A 21332-nucleotide genomic window follows, 5' to 3' on the forward strand; every position below is an offset into this window, starting at 1 on the left:
GAGATGGCTAGAGATATAGATGAGAGAGAGAGATGTCTAGAGATATAGATGAGAGAGGGACATGACTACAGATGAGATTGGGAGATTGAGATCTTTATTAGTGAAACGCACAAAACAATAAACGCCAAATGAAACGTGAAGTCATGGAGTGCTCACAAGCAACTACACATAAACAAGATCCCACAAAACACAGTGGGGAAATGGCAACTACACATAAACAAGATCCCACAAAACACAGTGGGGAAATTGGGCTGTCCTTTGGGCTTTTCTTGTGGCCGCGAACCCCGGCGTCGTCGCTGTCCTCCCTTCTCTCCTTGCGTCTGCCGCTAAGGAAGGCGATCCTGTCCTGCCAGGATTTCCTCCCAAGTCCAGGATCCCTTCCCCTCCAAGATCTCCTCCCAAGTCCAGGATACCTTCTCCTCCTGGACACGCTGCTTGGTCCTGTTGTGGTGGGATCTTCTGTCACGCTTGTCATACAAACTGGAAGCATACTCGGACCAACGTGCAGCGTGATCTGGGTTCCACATCTTTATTAGTGAAACGCACAAAACAATAAACGGCAAATGAAACGTGAAGTCATGAAGTGCTCACAGGCAACTACACATAAACAAGATCCCACAAAACACAGTGGGGAAATGGCTGCCTAAATATGATCCCCAATCAGAGACAACGATAAACAGCTGCATCTGATTGGGAACCATACCAGGCCAACATAGAAATAAATAACCTAGACTAGAACACCCCCCCTAGTCACACCCCGACCTAACCAAAATAGAGAATAAAAAGACTCTCTATGGTCAGGGCGTGACAGCTAGATATATAGATGAGAGAAGAACATGCCAAGAGATGAGATAGGGAGATAGCTAGAGATATAGGTGAGAGAGGTAGATTGCTAGAGATATAGGTGAGAGAGGTAGATTGCTAGAGATATAGATGAGAGAGGGAGATGGCTAGAGATATAGATGAGAGAGTGATGGATAGAGATATAGATGAGAGAGGGAGATGGCTAGAGATATAGATGAGAGAGTGATGGATAGAGATATAGCTGAGAGAGGGAGATGGCTAGAGATGATAGCGGGAGATGGCTAGAGATGAGAGAGGTATATGGCTAGAGATGAGAGAGGGCGATGGCTAGAGATGTTGATGAGAGATGGAGATGGCTAGAGATATAGATGAGTGAGGGAGATGGCTAGAGATGAGATGGAGACGGCTAGAGATGAGAGAGGGAGATGGCTAGAGATATAGCTGAGAGAGACATGGCTCGAGATATAGATGAGAGAGAGATGGCTAGCGATATAGAAGAGAGAGGGACATGACTAGAGATGACATTGGGAGATTGCGATGGCTAGATATATAGATGAGCAAGGGAGATGGCTAGATTTAAACCTGAGAAAGGGAGATGGCTTGAGATAAGCTGGGAGAGGGAGATTGCTAGAGATATAGCTGAGAGAGGAAGGTGGCAAGAAATATAGATGAGCGAGAGATGGCTAGAGATATAGATGAGAGAGAGAGATGGCTAGAGATATAGATGCGAGAGAGAGAGATGGCTAGAAAAATATAGATGAGATATAGATGAGAGAGGGAGATGGCAAGAGATATAAATGAGACCAAGATGGCTAGAGATATAGCTGAGAGAGAGAGATGGCTAGATATATAGATGAGATATAGATGAGAGAGGGAGATGGCAAGAGATATAAATGAGACTGATATGGCTCGAGATATAGATGAGAGAGATGGATGGCTAGAGATATAGCTGAGAGAGAGATGGCTATAGATATAGATGACAGAGGGAGATGGCTAGAGATATAGATGAGAGGTAGAGGCATTGTTTCTTTCCTCAGAGCACAGTCCTGGCTGTGTTGTTTTGGCATCTGTCACTGCAACCATTGCTCAACTCTGTGGCTGAGGGATGTTACTACACCCATAGTTCTACACTGCCTCTTTGTTTAAAACATCTTACAACATCCCATAGCTCAACACTGCCCCTTTGGTTAAAACATGTTACTACACCCATTGCTCAACACTGCGCCTTGTGACATAGATATGTTACTGCACCCAGGCTGACTGACATTCCATGGCGGAGCAAAAGAGACAAACAGCTTGCGCAATGTCGCTGCTCGACCTCACACACACCCCTGTGGATCACACAGCGACCGGATCGTGGAACCAAACACACATGCTGAAATTCATGCTCACACCACTGATACGCACCACTAATACACACAGAGAGACAGAAAGAAGAAAAATGGCTGTTTCTTCAATCTCTGGTGCTTCTGCTATAGGACAGAGTGACGCAGTATTATTCAGGTCTTCTCTCCCCGGCCGTGTGTGTGTGTTTGTGTGTGTGTGTGTCATAGTATTATGTGTCTCTTGAAGGGCAGTCTGGGCTGTTTGTACTAACAACTCTCTGTCTGTTGACTGTAGCAGCTTCCTGGATCATGACTGGGCAATTTGTGTTTGTCTCTGTGAATCAATTCAACTTATCCTTTATTTTCCCTACATGTTTACAAAATATTACATTTAATATTTACTTAAATGCTAGCTTTGTAATACAGACTGTATAATGGCTGATGTGGTTACTGTGTTACAGTAATTATCCGACTGTGTAATGGCTGATGCGGTTACTGTGTTACAGTTATTATCAGACTGTGTAATGGCTGATGTGGTTACTGTGCTAAAGTTATTATCAGGGCATATGGTTTGAGGATGGCGACTGAGCTAAAATGGTGAACTGAAAATGCTAACCTTTCCTGGCCTTGTCTTTCCTCTCTCTGTCTCGCTCTCGCTCTCTCTGCATCCAGGTGGTCTCTCCAGCTCTTCATCCAGCTCAGCAGTGGTGCGTTACACTAAAGACCAGCGTCCCACCACCCTCCCCATTCAACCCTTCACCTTCCACCACCAGTTCTCCAAGCCGCCCCAGCCCCTGCTTCCCCTGCTGACAGGCTACGTCTCTGGGATGCAGGCCCGGGGTGGAGGGCCTTCTGGAGGTCCGGAGGGTGGTGAAGGCGCCAACGACCCAGGGGAAGACTCGATGCGTTGGTGCCAGGGTAGTGGTGGTGATGGGATGGAGACAGCAGTGGCTCACCTTGGTCCTGGCTCGGTCCGACCCTCGCCACTGGGTAGCTATTCCCCGGTCCGCCTCCATGGAGCGACATCCAGCACAGGGACCTGTTCTACCTGTACCCCCAGCCCCCAGCCACCTCGTAGCCTCTCCTGCCCCCTCTCCACCGGGCTCCTGCCCCTTCACCATACCCCTTCACCAGCAGCACCACCGGCAGCTTCCGCTCTGCCACCCACACCTCCGCCCCCAACATTGGGGGTGAAGCGGGGTGCGGTGCCCCCCATGTTGCCTCCGGTGCAGGGCCAGGTGCAGGGTCACCACCACCACCGTGGGACCCTGCCCACTTTACCAGCCGTTCCCCAGGACAGTGAGACTTCGCTGGGATACGAGGAGACATCAGACTCCCTAGAGGGGAGCAGAGGACCAGGGCCCAGGACACAACATGGTAGGTGTCTCTGTCTCAGTGTGGTCCAGTCAGGGGTTTGTACTGTATGTGGTTGTGTCAGTGCGGTTGTTGGACGGTGGGTTGGCCAGTCCTGTCCCCCCCTCATGTCTTCTTTTAATGGATTCTACTGGTTTCTACTGATTCTGTTTATTTACTACTCACTTCTCATGGTGATTCAACAGATATACCGTACACGTTTAGTGACTCTCTCTCTCTTCTTTCTTTTTCACTTTCCCCATCCTTTCTTTTTTTTATCTTCCTTACCATGTACACTCACCCCATCTCTCTCTCTCTCTCTCTCTCTCTCTCTCTCTCTCTCTCTCTATTTCAACGCTCCTCTTCCTCTGCCTTCTCACATGTACACTTCATCTACCTCTCACTTCTCGTTTAATCTTGCTTTCCCCAATCCTCCACATGAAAACCTACCTTCCTCTCTCATCTCCGTCTTTCTACCATTACCTCTATTTTCTCCTTCTCTTTTCCCACCCGACTCTCTTCTCATCTCTCCGTGCATCACTCCAAACCCCTCTTCCCCCACCTCTCTTATTTTTTCTCCGTGTTCTCCATCCCCGTATCCCCTCCTCCGTCCATCCTTCTTTACAGGGCACCACCTCTCTCCACAGACTCTGAAATGGAGGGAGTATCGTCGAAAGAACCCATTAGGGGTGGAGAGGTGTTCCTTGGGGGGCTCTGCAGGGTCAGGTGTACCGCCTCTATCAGGCAGTCTGGACGGGAACGGTCGTAGGGGCGGGGCCGGGGGTCAGCGAGTCACACGAAGGAACGTGTTTGACTTCCCTCCGGCCTCTAGTGGCCACGCCCCCCTGGGACGACTCAACGGTGTTCATATACTACTAACCCTGTTGATCAGACGCTCTGTCTGTTTGTCTGTCTGTCTGTCTGTCTGTCTGTCTGTCTGTCTGTCTGTCTGTCTGTCTGTCTGTCTGTCTGTCTGTCTGTCTGTCTGTCTGTCTGTCTGTCTGTCTGTCTGTCTGTCTGTCTGTCTGTCTGTGTGCTGTGTGTGCTGGGGCGTGCACAGACATTTTACATTTTTTTAAATATTATTTCTGCAACACCACACTCACAGCTAGTTACGGTGTCTCCTAAAGACGTGATTGACATCTGGAACAGAGGGTGGGCTGTCAGCTGATCGTTAATGATTGATGTAAATATGCTAGTTAGCTAGCTACTATATTTCTTTACTGATTGTGGCTCATCTTCAATGCTCTTAAATAACAACTTCATACTATAACCTAATATTCATAATCGTTTAACTAATGGTATATGGCTGGCTGGCTAGTGGCTTGTATGTATATTTTAGTATATGTTACCGACCGGCTCGATTCGGACTTATGTAGCAACATTTGAAATGGTGTTTTTTACATTGGATAAAAGTAGAGACCCAGAGCTAGAAAATTGTATATCATACGCTACAGCTCAGGAACAATGTGAAAGTAATTCTTCTTTGAAAGTTGATAAACTTGTAACTCCACTTTTGAGAAAATGGCCCTTGAATGTTTCGGTACACCTACTGGAGAGCTCTTCTTTGTCCACACCCATTCAGCATCATTCACACCCTCTTAAGCTTTAGCTCTACCCATCTCTTTAAGGATTCACATGTGAGGCTATGTACAAAACAACCAAAGATTTTAAGACTAAAGGCTGGTTTGTACATTGGTTCCTCCTTTAAAAGTTGCGAGCTTACGCCGCAGTACTTAATTTGTGGTTTAGTACAGTACCCTGCGTCACCACTTCATTGCTCCAGACCAGCTCAAGGGGGAGTTAGAGCACTGATTATGCTTTTGGGTCCTACTGTGTCTCTAACTGACAGTGAATGGGCGACATAAACCTAAATAGAAACGGATAATTTTGCACGACTTCGGTATTACTTACTAAAACAGTTGTTACACTAAGGTTTTTATTATTTTATCTTGTTAGGATTATTTTGGTCTTACTGTAGTGCTGTAGGCCATTCCCGACTGGTTAAGTTGTACAGTGCCTGAGTGGCGCAACGGTCTAAGACACTGCGTAACAGTGCAGGCTGTGTTGATACAGATGCTGGTTCAATACCTGTGCCGGCCTCGACTGGGAGACCCATGAGATGACTGTAGGCTTTTGGTTTTTCTCCCTCTAAAAACAGAAATAAAAAATTCTAAATAACAAAATAATCTTTATTTACAAATTAGTAACAATGTCTCACCCCATGTTCAAGAATGGCCTTTTTCTCACTCATTTTACGTTATTTGAAAACCAAATCATCTCCAAAATATTTTTATTTTTTAAACAAAGCGATTATTATTATTATTAATTTAGAATGATAGAAAAGCCCCTTGGATATTCTCACATATATATTATTAACCCTGTTATTAGCAGGACTATATATATTGGTCATATTGGTCATGGCTCCTGAGTGGCTCACAGTGGGATTTGCCTTGCAGTTCTCCAGCTGTATCCACAATCCTCCACATGAGGAGGCACGAGGGCAGGGGTCACGGGATGGGCCTCAGAGCCACGCACAGAAGACCGAACTAGCCCATGGGGAAGGGAGGAGGGGAAGGGGAGCGGGTGGACCCCCACCCCGCCACACTGGCAACACTTTAAGGGGCATTGCACTAATAATGGCACTGACTAGGGAAACGTTCCCGCTGTTCTGTTCTTAGTGCCAGTTTGCACGTTCAAACTAAAACAATGTAACTAATAATGGTATCTTTATGCTTTCATTATTAAAATTATGATAAAAATGCACTTTCAAAATGCCAATGTTTATTTAGTTATGGCTCCATAATGAATTACTATGGGAATAAATATAACTGAATTACAGAAATATCCTCCAATCCTCTATATGTAATTATTGGCGGAGAGTCACGTCATATGTTTTGATATACTGTAGGCCTACCGTAAGCGACATGAGTCTCACTAGTGTTGAGTATTGTGCTGGTAAAAGTAATGTAAGTCTTATTTATTTAAAGAGCATATTGAAGTTAGAAGCAATAGCCTACAACTATTTTAGCACCATTTCACACTGCTCTGAGACAAGCATGGGGACTGGTCTTGATAAATCAATGAGATTTTTATTTTCAATGAATCTCCATTTGGTTATTGGTTAGACTAGAATTAGAAAATTCCGTGATTAAATGAATCACGGGATAGTAATTAACTAGGAAGTCGGGGCACCACGGGAAAATGTTGTTTATATAGTTACAATTTCCCGAATATAACTCTTCAGATATTTTATTATCTTATCGATTACAGTCTTCTATTAATGTATTATTACCTCATCAGTCTCATTCCTGAATGTCGCAAACCCTTGGATTTCTGCACGAACCCTAGCATAGATCATGAATCAGCGATATACAAATTGGCTTAATTATTTATTTACTAACTAACTAATCAATCAAAGAATTACATAAACACACAGACAATAGTTATACATTGGTTACTCACATGATACACTGAAAAGTCCCAAGTGGGCTAAACCAATATGACGGCTTTGTAGACAAAGGAAAGGGGTGGGGGCGGGAAACTCAGAGTGGACCCACATACATACAGTTGACTACACTCATGGACATTTTAATACTTTGAACATGCACAGCTGCTCATTTGAAAATAAATAGCAATTTGCATATTTACAAGTGTATGCCTTTGTTGTCCCTCTCTGTGATCGCTGGTCCGTCTGCTGCATAGTCAGTCGACAGAAATTCTCTGGTTTGTCCACCAGAGTTCAAAGTCTTTCGTAGTTGTAGCTTGTTATAATGGATACGTCAGCCGTATCATTCAGTCGTTTGATAACAAATGGATCTTTCAGAGTACCATTGTTCTTAGAGTTGATCTGTTAGAGTAGATGCTTGCACGGTTGTTGGTATCCTCATCTTAGACTTACGCACATTTTCAGCTGCAGACTGGTAAAGCGGCGTCTAGGATTTGCTCCTTCTGTAGCAATCTATTGATCTCTATCGTCTAAAACATTTTGCAACATCTGGCTCACGCCTTGGTCTGCTTGGTCTGTAGAGTGGTAGCCATTTCAATGTGGGGACCCCGTCTCTGCGTTCTCTTGACTAAATGTACATTTTTGTCAGGAGTCCTATTATTAACTCTGTGGAAAGGAGTCGTTCCATGAAGTTTGGGTATAGTGTCTGTGCTCATGGGGGCGTGGCCACTGACTGATCATAAGTTACTATGAAAAATAATTATAATTTAGCGGACTAAGATCACATTATCTTTCCAAAAGTATTCTTATGCTTAATCATTTATTTTAAACAACATTCAGATGCAAACTCCATAACTGAGTAGTGTATACAAACAAATAAACAGTAATGTGTGTCTCTTGTCCTTCATGAGGTCACCAAATTAAACAAACTCGACATGACGGTTCCTTAAGTGTCCACGGACCGGTTCCACATTCTCAAAACAATCCTCCAATTTTGGGTATGTAGGAGTTTTGGCAAGTCTCGCTCTGTGTCCCACAGTCACACATTCCAATCCCAATACTACAGTGCCCAGAGGCAGAGTATTTTACGACCGCCATAAAGCTGCCCCCTCCACCTCTCCCCCTCTGCGGGAGAGAGGGGTCACTGTAGAGCGGACCCACTGTAACCTGATCCTTCACATCTTCACAGGAGAGTCATGACACAGGGCAGACTGGGAAAAAGGCATAACCGGGCACACGCGAGCTCCGTACAGGTCAACGGACAGGGTAGGGGTAGGGCTGGCGAACTTGATGACGTCAAACAACAACTTGGGGTCAGTGGGTTCAGAAGAAAAACAACAAAAACTGTATAAAAAAATTATAATAATTATACTACCACCCAAAAGGGCATTTGGCGAGTGGGAGGGCAAATTGGCAGGTGCTGGGCACAGGTAGACCCTATCTGTGCACGTGCCTATGTGTGTGTGCGTGTGTGTGTGTGTTTATTCATGTATAGTGTCCAAAGACATAGCTGCCAGTGTGTGTGATGAGTGTATGTCGAGCGTGTGTGTTTTCTCATCCCACGTCTGTATGTACTTATCCTACGTCTGTGTGTACTTATCCTACGTGTGTGTGTACTTATCCTACGTGTGTGTATACTTATCCTACGTGTGTGTTTTCAGGCCAGTCTGTGAAGCAGCTGCAGCAGTACTACAGTGACTTCTTGCCAGACTACTTCTCCATGACCGAGCGTCCTCCAGAAGAGTTCTGTCTCTCTCCGGATGCCTCCTCTTCCTCATCCTCCTCCTCTTCCTCACAGTCCCACATCGCTGTGGACCTGCAGCAGAAGAGAGGTGAGACAGCCACTAGGAGGGGTGTAGTTTATGTGTGTGTGTTTATGTATGTATGTATGTATCTATGTATGTATGTGTGTGTGTATGTACGTATGTATGTACACTACATGACCAAAAGTATGTTGACACCTGCTTGTCGAACATCTCATTCCAAAAAAGTGTGCGTTAATATGGAGTTGGTCCCCCCTTTGCTGCTATAGCAGCCTCTACTCTTCTGGGAAGGCTTTCCACTAGATGTTGGAACATTGCTGCAGGGACTTGCTTCCATTCAGCTACAAGAGCATTAGTGAGGTCGGGCACTGATGCTGGGAGATTACGCCTGGCTCGCAGTCAACGTTCCAATTGTTCGAAGGGGTTGAGGTCAGAGTTTTGTGAAGGCCAGTCAAGTTCTTCCACACCGATCTCGACAAACCATTTCTGTATGGACCCTGCTTTTTCCACTGTTGCCACAAAGTTGGAAGCATAGAATGGTCTAGAATGTCATTGAATGTCATTTTATTCCTAAACTGGAACTAAGGGGCCTAGCCCAAACCATGAAAAACAGCCCCAGACCATTAGTCCTCTTCCACCAAACTTTACAGTTGGCACTATGCATTGGGGCAGGTAGCGTTCTCCTGGTATCCACCAAAACCAGATTCCTCCGTCGGACTGCCAGATGGTGAAGCGTGATTCATCACTCCAGAGAACGTGCTTCCACTGTTCCAGAGTCCAATGGCGGCGAGCTTTACACCACTCCAGCCGACGATTGGCATTGCGCATGGTGATGTTAAGCTTGTGTGCGGGTGCTCGGCCATGGAAACCCATTTCATGACGCTCCCGACGAACAGTTATTGTGCAGACGTTGCTTCCAGAGGCAGTTTGGAACTCGGTAGTGAGTGTTGCAACCGAGGACTGACAATTCTTACACGCTATGAGCTTCAGCATTCGGCCGTCCCATTATGTGAGCTTGTGTAGCCTACCACTTCACGGCTGAGCCGTTGTTGCTCCTAAACATTTCCACTTCACAATAACAGCACTTACAGTTGACCTTGGCATCTCTAGCAGGGCAGAAATTTGACTTGAACTGACTTGTTGGAAACGTGGCATCATATGACGGTGCCACATTGAAAGTCACTGAGTTCTTCAGTAAAGCCATTCTGCTGCCAATGTTTGTCTATGGAGATTGCATGGCGGTGTGCTCGATTTTATACACCTATCAGCAACGGGTGTGGCTGAAATAGCCGAATCCACATTTGAAGGGGTGTCCACATACTTTTGTAAATACAGTGTATGTATGTATTCAAATAACTTTTTTCTCCATTACATTCATTGTTTGATCGGGAGAAAGCCATGCATAAACGATGAAGCGTAGCCTTCAGTCATATCACATCGAATGGAGAGAGAAGGTAATAAAGGCTACATTATGTACAGTATTAAAACCCTTTGACTGCACCTCCTTCCCTTTACTGCTGTATGCGGAGTGGAGTCTTTCTCTCTTTCTCTCTCTCTCTCCCTCTCCCTCTCTCGTGCTCTCTCTCCCATCTCTCTTTCTCCCTCTCGCATCCCTTTCTCTCACTTTCTCTCTCTCCCCGTCTCTCTCTCTTTTTCTCACTTTCTCTCTCTTCCCTCTCTCTCTCTCCCTTTCTCTCTCTGAGTGTGTGGGTGTCTCTAGGCCTTTGATGCCGGTACTGAAGGGTCCTTCTATCGAGACCCACTTTAACTCCCGCTAGTTACTCAGAAGCTTCTGGAGCTATCAGAAAGTGTCTGTAATGGAAAAAAGAATGTTGACTCTAACCCATCCTGAAAGCCCTACTGTTAAACATGCCATAAACAACATATACAGTAGCATGCTGTGTGCATGGTAGTAAACTGAAGTAGATAGTTAATGAAGAAATGTCCCTCTACTTTCAAGCCTTGCGAATGAAAGTTTTCTGCTTGAGGTTGGCCATTGGATTATCATTGTGGAAAATAGAAAGAGGGTGATAACAGTCAGATAAAAGCAGGTGACTGTGTTAGACCATACTTACTGCTGAGAGGCTGTTTGACATGTGAAGTGCCTCTTGTAATTGACTACCTCTTTACATTCCTCCCCCTTCCTCTCTCTCCCTTCTCTCTCTCTCTCTCCCTCTCTCTCTGTCTCTCTCTCTCAGGTTTAGTCAAAGCCATTAATACAGCGGTAGATTTAATCGTAGCTCATTTTGGCACTAGTCGGGACCCTGATGTGAAGGTATTTTACTGTGTGATTTACCCCTAGCGATAACTAGATAGTACTGTTCTATTTCATCCTTTTGGTTTCTATAGTAGACTGTTGTTGTTTTTTACAACATAACAATGTTTATCTCTTTTCATAAATAAACTGTTATGTCAATGTCTTTTCTTTCTCCCCCTTTCTCCTCTCTCTTGGTCACTCCCCCTTTCTCCTCTCTCTTGGTCACTGTCTATCTCTTGTTGTCTTTCTCCTCTCTCTATCTGTTGTTCTCTTGCTCCCGCTCTCTTCTCTGCTCTTGTCCTCATTCCTCCTCTACCTTTTTTCAATTTCTTCTCCACCCCTCCCCCTTCCAGGCGAAGCTGGGTAACAGTTGGGTAAGTCCCAACGTGGGCCACCTGATCCTGAAGTACCTGTGTCCCGCTTTAACGGAGGTGCTGGGAGATGGGCTGAAGGCCTATGTCCTGGACCTGATCATAGGACAGAGACGCAACCAGCCCTGGAGCCTGGTAGAGGCCTCCACACAACTAGGTAATGATGATGATGGTGATGATGATGATGATGATTAGGCCATAAGCCCTGGAGCCTGGTGGAGAGAGAGAGAGAGAGAGAGAGGAGAGAGCGAGAGAGAGAGAGAGATGGTCAAAATAGCACATTCGGGACAAGGCAGCATGACCGGTGAACAGGGCAGGGTTCCTTAGCCGCCCGGCAGAACAGCAGAAATGGGATCAGCAGCACGATAAGGTGGTCAGGCCAGGTAGTCCTGAGGCATGGTCCTAGGGCTCAGGTCATCCAGGAGGGGAGTGAGAGAGAGAGAGATATGATAATTAGAGGGAACATACTGTACCTAAGATCACACAGGACATCAGATAAGACAGGAGAATTACACCAGATATGACAGACTGTCCCTAGTCCCTTGGCACATAGACAATTGCAGCATAGATACTGGTGACTGAGACTGGGGGGTCGAGGGACACTGTGGCCCCGTCCAAAGTTACCCCCGGACAGGACCAACCAGGCAGCATATAACCCCACCCACTTTGCCAAAGCACAGCCCCCACACCACCAAAGGGATATCAACAGAACACTGACTTACTACCCTAAGACAAGGCAGAGTATAGCCCATGAAGATCTCCCCTACCGCACCAGCCCGAGGACAGGAAGGATGGGAGCGTGCGAGCAAGCCAGTGACTCAGCCCCCTTAATAGGGTCAGAGGCAGAGAATCCCAGTGGAGAGTGGAGCCGGCCAAGCAGAGACAGCAAGGGTGGTTTGTCACTCCAGTACCTTGCCGTTCACCTTCGCACCCCTGGGCCAGACTACGCTCAATCATAGGACCTACTGAAGAGATGAGTCTTCAATAAAGACTTAAAGGTTGAGACCAAGTCTGTGTCTCTCACATGCCTCGGCAGAACATTCTATAAAAATGTAGCTCTATAGGAGAAACCCCCATCTCCAGCTGTTTGCTTAGAAATTCTAGCGACAATAAGGAGACCTTGTGAACGTGGCGTACGTGTAGGTAAGTACGGCAGGACCAAATCAGAGAGATCGGTAGGAGCAAGCCCATGTAATGCTTTGTAGCTTAGCAGTAAAACCTTGAAATCAGACATAACCTCAACAGGAAGCCAGTGTAGAGAGACTAGCACTAGAGTAATATGATTTAATTTGGGGGTTCTAGTCAACAGTCTAGCAGTCGTATTTAGCCCTAGCTGGAGTTTATTCAGTGCCTTATCCGGTTGCCGGAGAGTAGAGCATTGCAGTAGTCTAATCTAGAAGTGACAACAGCATGGGTTAGATTTTCAGCAGAATTTTTGGACAAAAAGTTTCACATTTTTGCAATGTTACGAAATTGGAAAAAAAGCATCTCTTACAATATTTTTGATGTTTGTCAAAAGAGACATTTTTTACTAAAAGTTTGAGATTTTTGCAATGTTATGAAGATTGCAATATTTTGTATACGTTTGTCGAAAGAGAGATCGGGGTTAAGAGTAACGCCAAGGTCCGTCACAGTTTTGTTTGAGACGACTATACAACCATCAAGATACATTGTCAGATCTGACAGCAGGTCTTTTTGTTTCTTGGGACCTAGAACTAGCATCGCTGTTTTATCCAAGTGTAAAAGTAAAATATTTCCTTATGTCTGAAACACAGGCTTCCAGGGTAGGCAATTTTGGGGCTTCACTATGTTTCATCGATATGTACAGCTGTGCATCATCTGCATAGCAGTGAAAGTTGAGACTAATATCTTTCTTACAGATAAGATCTAAACCAAGAATTTGCAAGAATTTGTCCGCATAGGTTTCCAATCTCTCCAAAAGAATGTGGTGATCAATGGTGTTGATAGCAGCACTAAGGTTTTGGAGCACGAGGACAGACGCCATTAAAAGATCTCGTGAATGGAAAGAAGTGCGGTCTCAGTACTATGATGGAGTCTAGACTGGTGTCACGACTTCCGCCAATGTCGGTCCCTCTCCTTGTTCGGGCAGCGTTCACCACAGCCAATGGAGTCAGCAGGAGCGGGTGCCGCCGTTGTGGGGGTAGAGGAGCGCGTCCGGGAGCACGCGGCGATGCTTCACCATCTCGGTGCTGTCATGGACCGCGTCGTCCAGACTATGGAACGGTGGGAGAGACACGGAGTCCCTCCAGCGCCCCCACCAGCACAATAGGGGTCTCCACTACTCGCCTCCCCTGCACCTGGTCCCAGTGGGATTCGTCTCGCCCTTCCCAGGGAGTTTGATGGGGCGGCAGCATGCTGCCAGGGGTTCCTGCTGCAGCTGGACCTGTATCTGGGGACCGTCCACTCGGCTCCTTCGGGACGTGAGAGGGTGTCTGCCCTCGTCTCGTACTTCTCAGGGAATGCCCTGGAGTGGGCTAACGCCGTGTGGGTAGAAGGAGATGCGGTGCTGGACCACTTCGAGGAGTTCACCCGCCACTTCCGGGCAGTTTTCGACCACCCGCCCGAGGGTAGAGCGGAGGGTGAACGTCTCTTCCACCTGAGGCAGGGGACGAGGAGCGCCCAGGAGTTCACCCTGGACTTCCGGACCCTGGCCGCCGGATCGGGATGGAACAACAGGGCCCAAATCAACCACTATCGCTGCAGCTTGCGCGAGGATGTCCATCGGGAGTTGGCCTGCAGGGACACCACCCTCACCTTTGACCAGCTGGTGGACCTGTCCATCCGGCTGGATAACCTGCTGGTCACCCGCGGATGTTCAGACGCGGCTCTGTCAGTTCCATCTCCCAGCACCACCGCTCCGGTGCCTATGGAGCTGGGGGGTGCTGCGCTCAGGGAGGATGGAGGGGGGTCCTTCACGTGCACCATCTGTGGCCGCAGAGGTGTCAGGTTGGTTCCTCTGGGGATCGAGGCAGCAGGCAGAGCGCACTGGCGTCATCCCAGGTGAGCTTGCACCATTCTCACCCAGAGCCCTCTGTTGCCCACCTGTTTTTGCAAGCCAACTTTCCTGAGTTTTCCCCGCATTCCCAGCATAAGGCGCTCGTCGATTCAGGCGCGGCTGTGAATTTTATCGACAGAGCATTCGCCCATAGTTTAGGGATCCCCATTGTTCCAGTGGTTAGACCCTTTCCATTTCACGCATTGGACAGTCGACCATTAGGGTCAGGCTTTATCAGGGAGGCCACCACTCCTTTGGTCATGGTGACGCAGGGGGTTCACAGGGAGAGAATCAGTCTCTTCCTCATTGACTCTCCTGCGTCTCCCGTGGTGCTAGGCTTTCCCTGGTTAGCCTGTCATGACCCCACTGTTTCATGGCAACGGAGGGCTCTCACGGGGTGGTCGCAACAGTGTTCGGGGAGGTGTTTGGGGGTTTCCTTTGTTGCTACTACGGTGGAAAGTCCAGACCAGGTCTCCACCGTGCGCATTCCCCCCAAATATTCCGATTTGGCTCTCACCTTCTCTAAGAAGAAGGCGACTCAATTACCACTCCATCGTCGGGGGGATTGTGCGATAAACCTTCAGGTAGACACTGCACTTCCCAGGAGTCACGTGTATCCCGTCACAGGCGGAGATGGCGGCTATGGAGACATATGTCTCCGAATCTCTGTGTCAGGGGTACATTCGGTCCTCCACTTCACCCGCCTCCTGCGAGTTTCTTTTTTGTGAAGAAGAAGGAGTGAGGTTTGCGCCCGTGTATTGACTATCGAGCCCTTAACCAGATCACTGTGAAGTACAGTTACCCGCTACCTTTCATAGCCACAGCGTTTTTCCAAGTCCTGCCGTCTCCTCCCTCTGCCCGGTCTCTCTACGACCCTACAGACTGCGGAGGCCTTGTTTACACACGTCTTCTGGCACTACGGGGTGCCTGAGGATAAAGTGTCTGATCGGGGTCCCCAGTTCACTTCGAGGGTCTGGAGGGCGTTCATGGAACGTCTGGGGGTCTCGATCAACCTTACCTCGGGTTTTCACCTCGAGAGTAATGGGGAGGTGGAAAGAGTGAACCAGGATGTGGGTAGGTTTCTGCCTTCTTATTGTCAAGACACCCCGGGGGAGTGGGCGGCGTTTGCTCCCTGGGCCCGAGATGGCTTAGAACTCGCTCCGCCACTCCTCCACTAACCTCCCGCTCTTCCAGTGCGTACTGGGGTACCAGCCGGTTCTGGCGCCTTGGCATCAGAGTCAGACCGAGGCTCATGCAGTGGACGACTGGTTCAGGTGCGCAGAGGAGACCTGGGACGCCACCCATGTTCACCTCCAGCGCACCGTGCTGCGCCAGAAGGCCAGCGCAGACCATACTGGATTCGAGGCGTCGGGCGAGGGGCCTTCAGTACCTCGGACTGGGAGGAGTACGGTCCGGAGAAGAGATGCTGGGTCCCGGTGGAGGACCCAGCACCCCGGTGTAGGACCCTGCACCTCGCCCTCCGGGTCGTCCCCGAGGCCGGTGTTGGCGCGCTGCTGGAGCCGCGCGTCAAGGAGGGGGGGTACTGTCACGACTTCCGCCGAAGTCGGTCCCTCTCCTTGTTCGGGCGGCGTTCGGCGGTCGACGTCCCCGGTCTTCTAGCCATCGCCTCTCCACCTTTCATTTTCCATTTGTTTTGTCTTGTTTTCCCGCACACCTGGTTCACATTCCCTCATCAGACTAAATGTATATTACCCTCTGTTTCCCCCATGTCTGTGTGTGGATTTGTTCTTTGTGTAGGGTGTTACGCTACAGGCTGGCTTGCGCTAGGTTTGTTTCAAACCTAGGTTTGTTTGTTTTTGTTTAATCCGGTTCATGTTACCGTGGTTGTGCTTTGTGCTGCCTCACCTGTGCCTTTGGGCCAGGGTGTATATTAAAGTTCTCCTGTTATCACCCATCTCTGCTCTCCTGCGCCTGACTTTCCAGCAACCAGTCACTCACCCCTTTACAACTGGAGCGTTTCCTAAACATTCTTTTTGTTTTCAGGAAGGCAGTGAGTTACCGAGCAACAGCTTTTTCAAAACAAATTGAGAGGGAGAGAATGGGTTAAGGTTTGGCTTTTTCAGGAGAGGCTTTATTACTGCCACTTTTAGTGAGTTTGGTACACATCTGCAGGATAGGGAGCCAATTATTATGTTCAACATAGGAGGGCCAAGCCCAGGAAGTAGCTCTTTCAGTAGTTCAGTTGGAATAGGGTCCAGTAGGTAGCTGGACGGTTCAGAGGCTATAACTGTTTTCGTGAACTTGTCAAGAGATACAGGATTTTAAATCTTGAGTGTCCATTGATCCGAGGTGCTGGCAGTTTTGTACAGACATAGGACAACTGAGTTTTGGAGAAATACACATAATCAAAGAGGAGTCCGTAATTTTGTTTTCTAATGATCATGATTTTTTTGTCAAAGAAGTTGCTGCTGAAGTGAAGGCCATCCTCACTTAGGGAATGCTGCTTTTTAGTTCATTTTGAGACAGTATCTAAACCACATTTTAGTTTTTATTCTCTTCAATCAGGTTGGAAAAGTAGGTGTATTGAGAAGCAGTGAGGGCTTTTCGATATTGCACAGTACTGCTAGTCGGAAGACTTAAAATTTGGTGTAGCTCCATTTCCGTTCCAATTTTCTGAAAGCTTGCTTCAGGGTTCGGGTATTTTCTGTATACCAGGGAGCTAGTTTTTTGTGATAGTTTTTTGTTTTTAGTGATGCAAGTGAGTATACGCAAAGCCCACTGAAAAATAAGTGGGTTATGTAGCATATACCTGTGTACACCCTCCACTACACCACTGAATCTAATATTTAATTGTCAAGGTAACATTCGAATAAATCATCTTACAATGCAGGAGTTATAATCCTGACCTCCCTCCCTCCCTCAGGCCCATCCACCCGTGTTCTCCACAGCCTGTTCTCCAAGGTGTCCCAGTACTCAGAGTTCACCAGCCACAGTATGAGACTCAACGCATTCATCTTCGGACTGCTCAAGTGAGTACACTACCTCTATGTTACCGACTTGTAGTGGTCGTCACTAACAGACCGGTACTCTGTGTCTCCCTCCTGTACAGTACTCTATCTCCCGCTCACTGTCACAAACCTTAACAATAGCCTTCTAAACAACTGACCGGGCAAGGCTCTAACTCAGTATTGGTTTCCATAGCAATACAGCATAACTGACTCCTTTCTTGTTCATCTCTTGTGTTTTTCCCTGTTTCAGCTTGCGATCTTTGGAGTTTTGGTTCAATCACCTCTACACTCATGAAGGTATGCACATCTTAAGTGTTAAGGGTCAGACGCACAGAGAAATCTGACATGCATGTGTAACTACAGATGAAATACTCCAGACCACAAGTTGGCCCCCAAAAAAAGAAAACAAGTTTCCAGTCAGCCGTGAGTCAATACAATGTTTTAACGCACCAAGGACAGCACATGTCGTTCTACAAAGCGCAGCGGCCGGGAGAGCTCTGTAGGTAGTCGGCACCATGGACAGCAGCACCCAAGCAGAGATTCATCAAAACCATTCATCGCAGCGCATGAAGTGCTCATTTAGCAGACAAATAGATCTACTGTATGTAGTAAAACGCCCATTTGGTAATGTCTGATTTCTGATTGGCTGACCACGTCCACCACACATTTTTTCTTTGCCTCACACAAGTCAACGAGGTCTGTTTTTTAACATCCGTTGCAAATGATAGTTCCTCAGTATCTGAAAATGTTTCCAACACTCCCGGCCTCGATAATCACCAAACCGTTTGAAAAGCTAAATATCATGATCTGATGATCCCGTATATCCAGTGAAAAGTAATAAAAACAACAGCTTTCTGTCCCGAGCTCACTGGCGCAGGAAACTCGGAGGGCCCGGAATAGTTAATACAATGTTGCATGTTCACTAGCAGGCCAGACCAAATGATGATTTTATACAATGTTTCACTTCACTAGTGATAGCTCAAGTCAGGACAGATAGAGAGGCAGATAGGCGGAATAGAGAGCTGAATGTGATTGAAATAATCAGAATTTTTAACAGGACATTTTCTACTATTTTTATTTGTTGGCTTTAGGCCTATATATTTTACTTAGCTGACGATGGAAGTTATAGGCTTACTGCTGCATTTCTGAGTTATATGCTCTCATTTCTTTAGCCACCAATGGATCACGGTGTATCAGTATGTCCATATGGCAGTGCTCTCCGCACTGGCCCGCAGATCGGTAGAAATGATAGGATAAAGCTTCCCCAAACTTTACTATTCATTACTATTACGGCCATTAAAACATTTGTAAATGCACAAGCACGTGCACACATAAGAGGTCCCATGAAAGAACATGCCTGTCCAACTGATTCTTTCTGGCGCCGGGTCTGCATCATGGATTCAATAGAACAAACTGATTAGTTCTGGCACCGGGTCTGCATCATGGATTCAATAGAACAAACTGATTCGTTCTGGTGCCGGGTCTGCATCATGGATTCAATAGAACAAACTGATTCTTTCTGGCGCCGCGTCTGCATCATGCATTCAATAGAACAAACTGATTAGTTCTGCTGCTGGGTCTGCATCATGCATTCAATAGAACAAACTGATTAGTTCTGGCGCCGGATCTGCATCATGCATTCAATAGAACAAACTGATTAGGTCTGGCGCCAGGTCTGCATCATGGATTCAATAGAACAAACTGATTCTTTCTAGCGCCGGGTCTGCATCATGCATTCAATAGAAGAAACTGATTAGTTCTGGTGCCGGGTCTGCATCATGGATTCAATAGAACAAATTGATTAGTTCTGGCGCCGGGTCTGCATCATGGATTCAATAGAACAAACTGATTCTTTCTAGCGCCGGGTCTGCATCATGCATTCAATAGAAGAAACTGATTAGTTCTGGTGCCGGGTCTGCATCATGGATTCAATAGAACAAACTGATTAGTTCTGGCGCCGGGTCTGCATCATGGATTCAATAGAACAAACTGATTCTTTCTAGCGCTGGGTCTGCGTCATGGATTCAATAGAACACAATAATAATCCCAACAGGTGTACAAATCAAGGTCCCGTTTTAAAACATCATCCTCCTCTCCTTCATGTTGGCAAACCTGCCAACCATTTTGTCTTCGTCGATGTCTATGTCCCGCTCAGTACAAAGAAAAGTGAGGTTGGTAAGTCTGGCTTCATTCATGCACGCAAATAGCACTTGATGAGCTTCCGGAGGCTGAGACGTCGCTCGTCATTCGGCACTGCTGATGGGAATGGTTTTGTAGATTCTATGGAGAATGGTCAGATTTGGATATGCTCAGTGCATGTCGTTGGCAGTGAGGAATGGTAGGACTGCGTCAGTGATGAGATCCATGGCTAACTCGGAATACATTGTGCGGAAAGAGAGGAACTCATCCGCAACTTCCTCAGGCTTGGAAATGTCTTCCAAGTAGAAACGTGTGAGCTCAAGCATATTATTTTCTTCATCAGGGTGCTCAAAGCGCTGTGAGTTGAGCACAGAGAATAGTCGTGCCATTTCTCTGAAGCCGGCATATCAAACTGCCCCACAAAAACATCAAGTATGCAATAATATACATCAACTTCAAAGCGCCTTCTGCTTTCAAGAATTGGGTCGTCCTCTGAATCCTCGTCATGAAACCTCTTCCTCTTACGCGCTCTCTACTCTGCAAACTCAGTTGTTGCGTTGTTTTGTCGGGCCAATCTGTTTCTCAGTGTTCTTTATCTTGTCGTAGGCCACATCTGTGCGCATCTGTCTGATCTCAACCATGCAGGTGTCAATGAGATCCACGCAGTCCAATCCTTTTGCAGATAGTTAGAAAATATGTACGTCTTCTTTAGTAAACTGTTCCAAAACAGCAACATACATTTTGAGAGCAGGCCGTCGGCTTCAGAGGCCGACTTTGGCGTTTTATGGTTATGGTGCTTTATTCAGCTCAGAGGTTCAAGGATCTAGGTCAGGCTCTGAATAACCGCTTCTCTGGCCTGTTTCCTGCAGGCCCATCTTGTGTCTGATAGGCTCTTCAGGGGCTCCCGAGTAGCGCAGTGGTCTGTCACTGCAGTACCTGGTTCAAATCCAGGTTGCATCACATCCAGCTGTGATTGGGAGTCCCATAGGGTGGTGCACAATTGGCCCAGTGTCGTCCGGGGTATGAAAATAAGAATTTGTTCTTAACTGACTTGCCTAGTTAAATCAAATAAATAAATAATAACATTTCAGGGTGAGAACAGCTCCCTCCAACTGCATGTGTTCCTGTTCCAACTGAAGTATTTTAAACCTTGGGAGGCTAGAAGCAGTAGCTATACAGGGTCTTGCAGTGTTCATTAGAATTAAATGTATGTTGTGTGCGCAGCAGTGCATATAGAAAGCCTTGTTCTTATTTATTTTTGCCACGGGCGCGAGGCCATGCTTCCATCAACACCCGCCCCATTAGCCACTGTCAGGCTAGAGCACTAACAACAGTGGTTGGATGTTCCATGCCATCTTTACGGTTGTCTTGTTGCAAGGACAACAACGAGGAGAAGTAGGTTGTAAGTGGAACACAGAATGCAATTAACTTCTTATTCTGCGCGTTCCTCGCGTTCCTCTCGTTTTACCTGACTTGTACTTTCTATCAATTGTTCACCTGAATGTAACTTAGCAACAGACATGGTAGGCTACACATCAATCAAATATGACAGGCCCCCCACCAGTAGCTAACCAGCAGCAGCTGTAAGTCCCAGGGGGCCCCTCAAGGGCATATAGTGACAGACACAGCTGTATATTGCTTTATAAAAATAAGCAACACCAGCTCAGACCAATCCCAGCATTTAATTAAATAATATAAAATATCAATTCTGACAATGCTTTATAGTGATATAAAATGTTTTTCCTCCGGTTTGTTGGTACATCACCCCCCCCCCCCCCCCCCCCCCCACATTATCTAGTGCACATTATCAAAACTAACAAAAAATCTTTCTTCAAGCACAAAAATCGTTAGCTAGATTAGATGTAAAATATGTAAAGACTTGTATAA

General features: G+C 46.8%; 1 protein-coding gene across 2 annotated transcripts in view; it reads left to right on the forward strand.

Annotated features, from left to right (window-relative positions):
* LOC106570858 (AP-4 complex accessory subunit RUSC2) overlaps window positions 1–21332 on the forward strand; it is a 56132-nt gene that overhangs the window by 27886 nt on the left and 6914 nt on the right. Inside the window, exons 5-11 of one of the 2 annotated variants that reach the window (XM_014143426.3) lie at window positions 2802–3506; window positions 4110–4343; window positions 8592–8762; window positions 10892–10968; window positions 11304–11478; window positions 17222–17327; window positions 17557–17603. In XM_014143426.3, coding sequence (XP_013998901.3) covers window positions 2802–3506; window positions 4110–4343; window positions 8592–8762; window positions 10892–10968; window positions 11304–11478; window positions 17222–17327; window positions 17557–17603 — 1515 coding nt within the window. The remainder of the gene's footprint in view (window positions 1–2801; window positions 3507–4109; window positions 4344–8591; window positions 8763–10891; window positions 10969–11303; window positions 11479–17221; window positions 17328–17556; window positions 17604–21332) is intronic. The other variant, XM_014143427.3, reaches the window with a different exon arrangement.

This window comes from Salmo salar, chromosome 15 (assembly GCF_965601325.2).
Source record: "Salmo salar chromosome 15, fSalSal1, whole genome shotgun sequence".
NCBI classification, from domain to species: domain Eukaryota; kingdom Metazoa; phylum Chordata; class Actinopteri; order Salmoniformes; family Salmonidae; genus Salmo; species Salmo salar.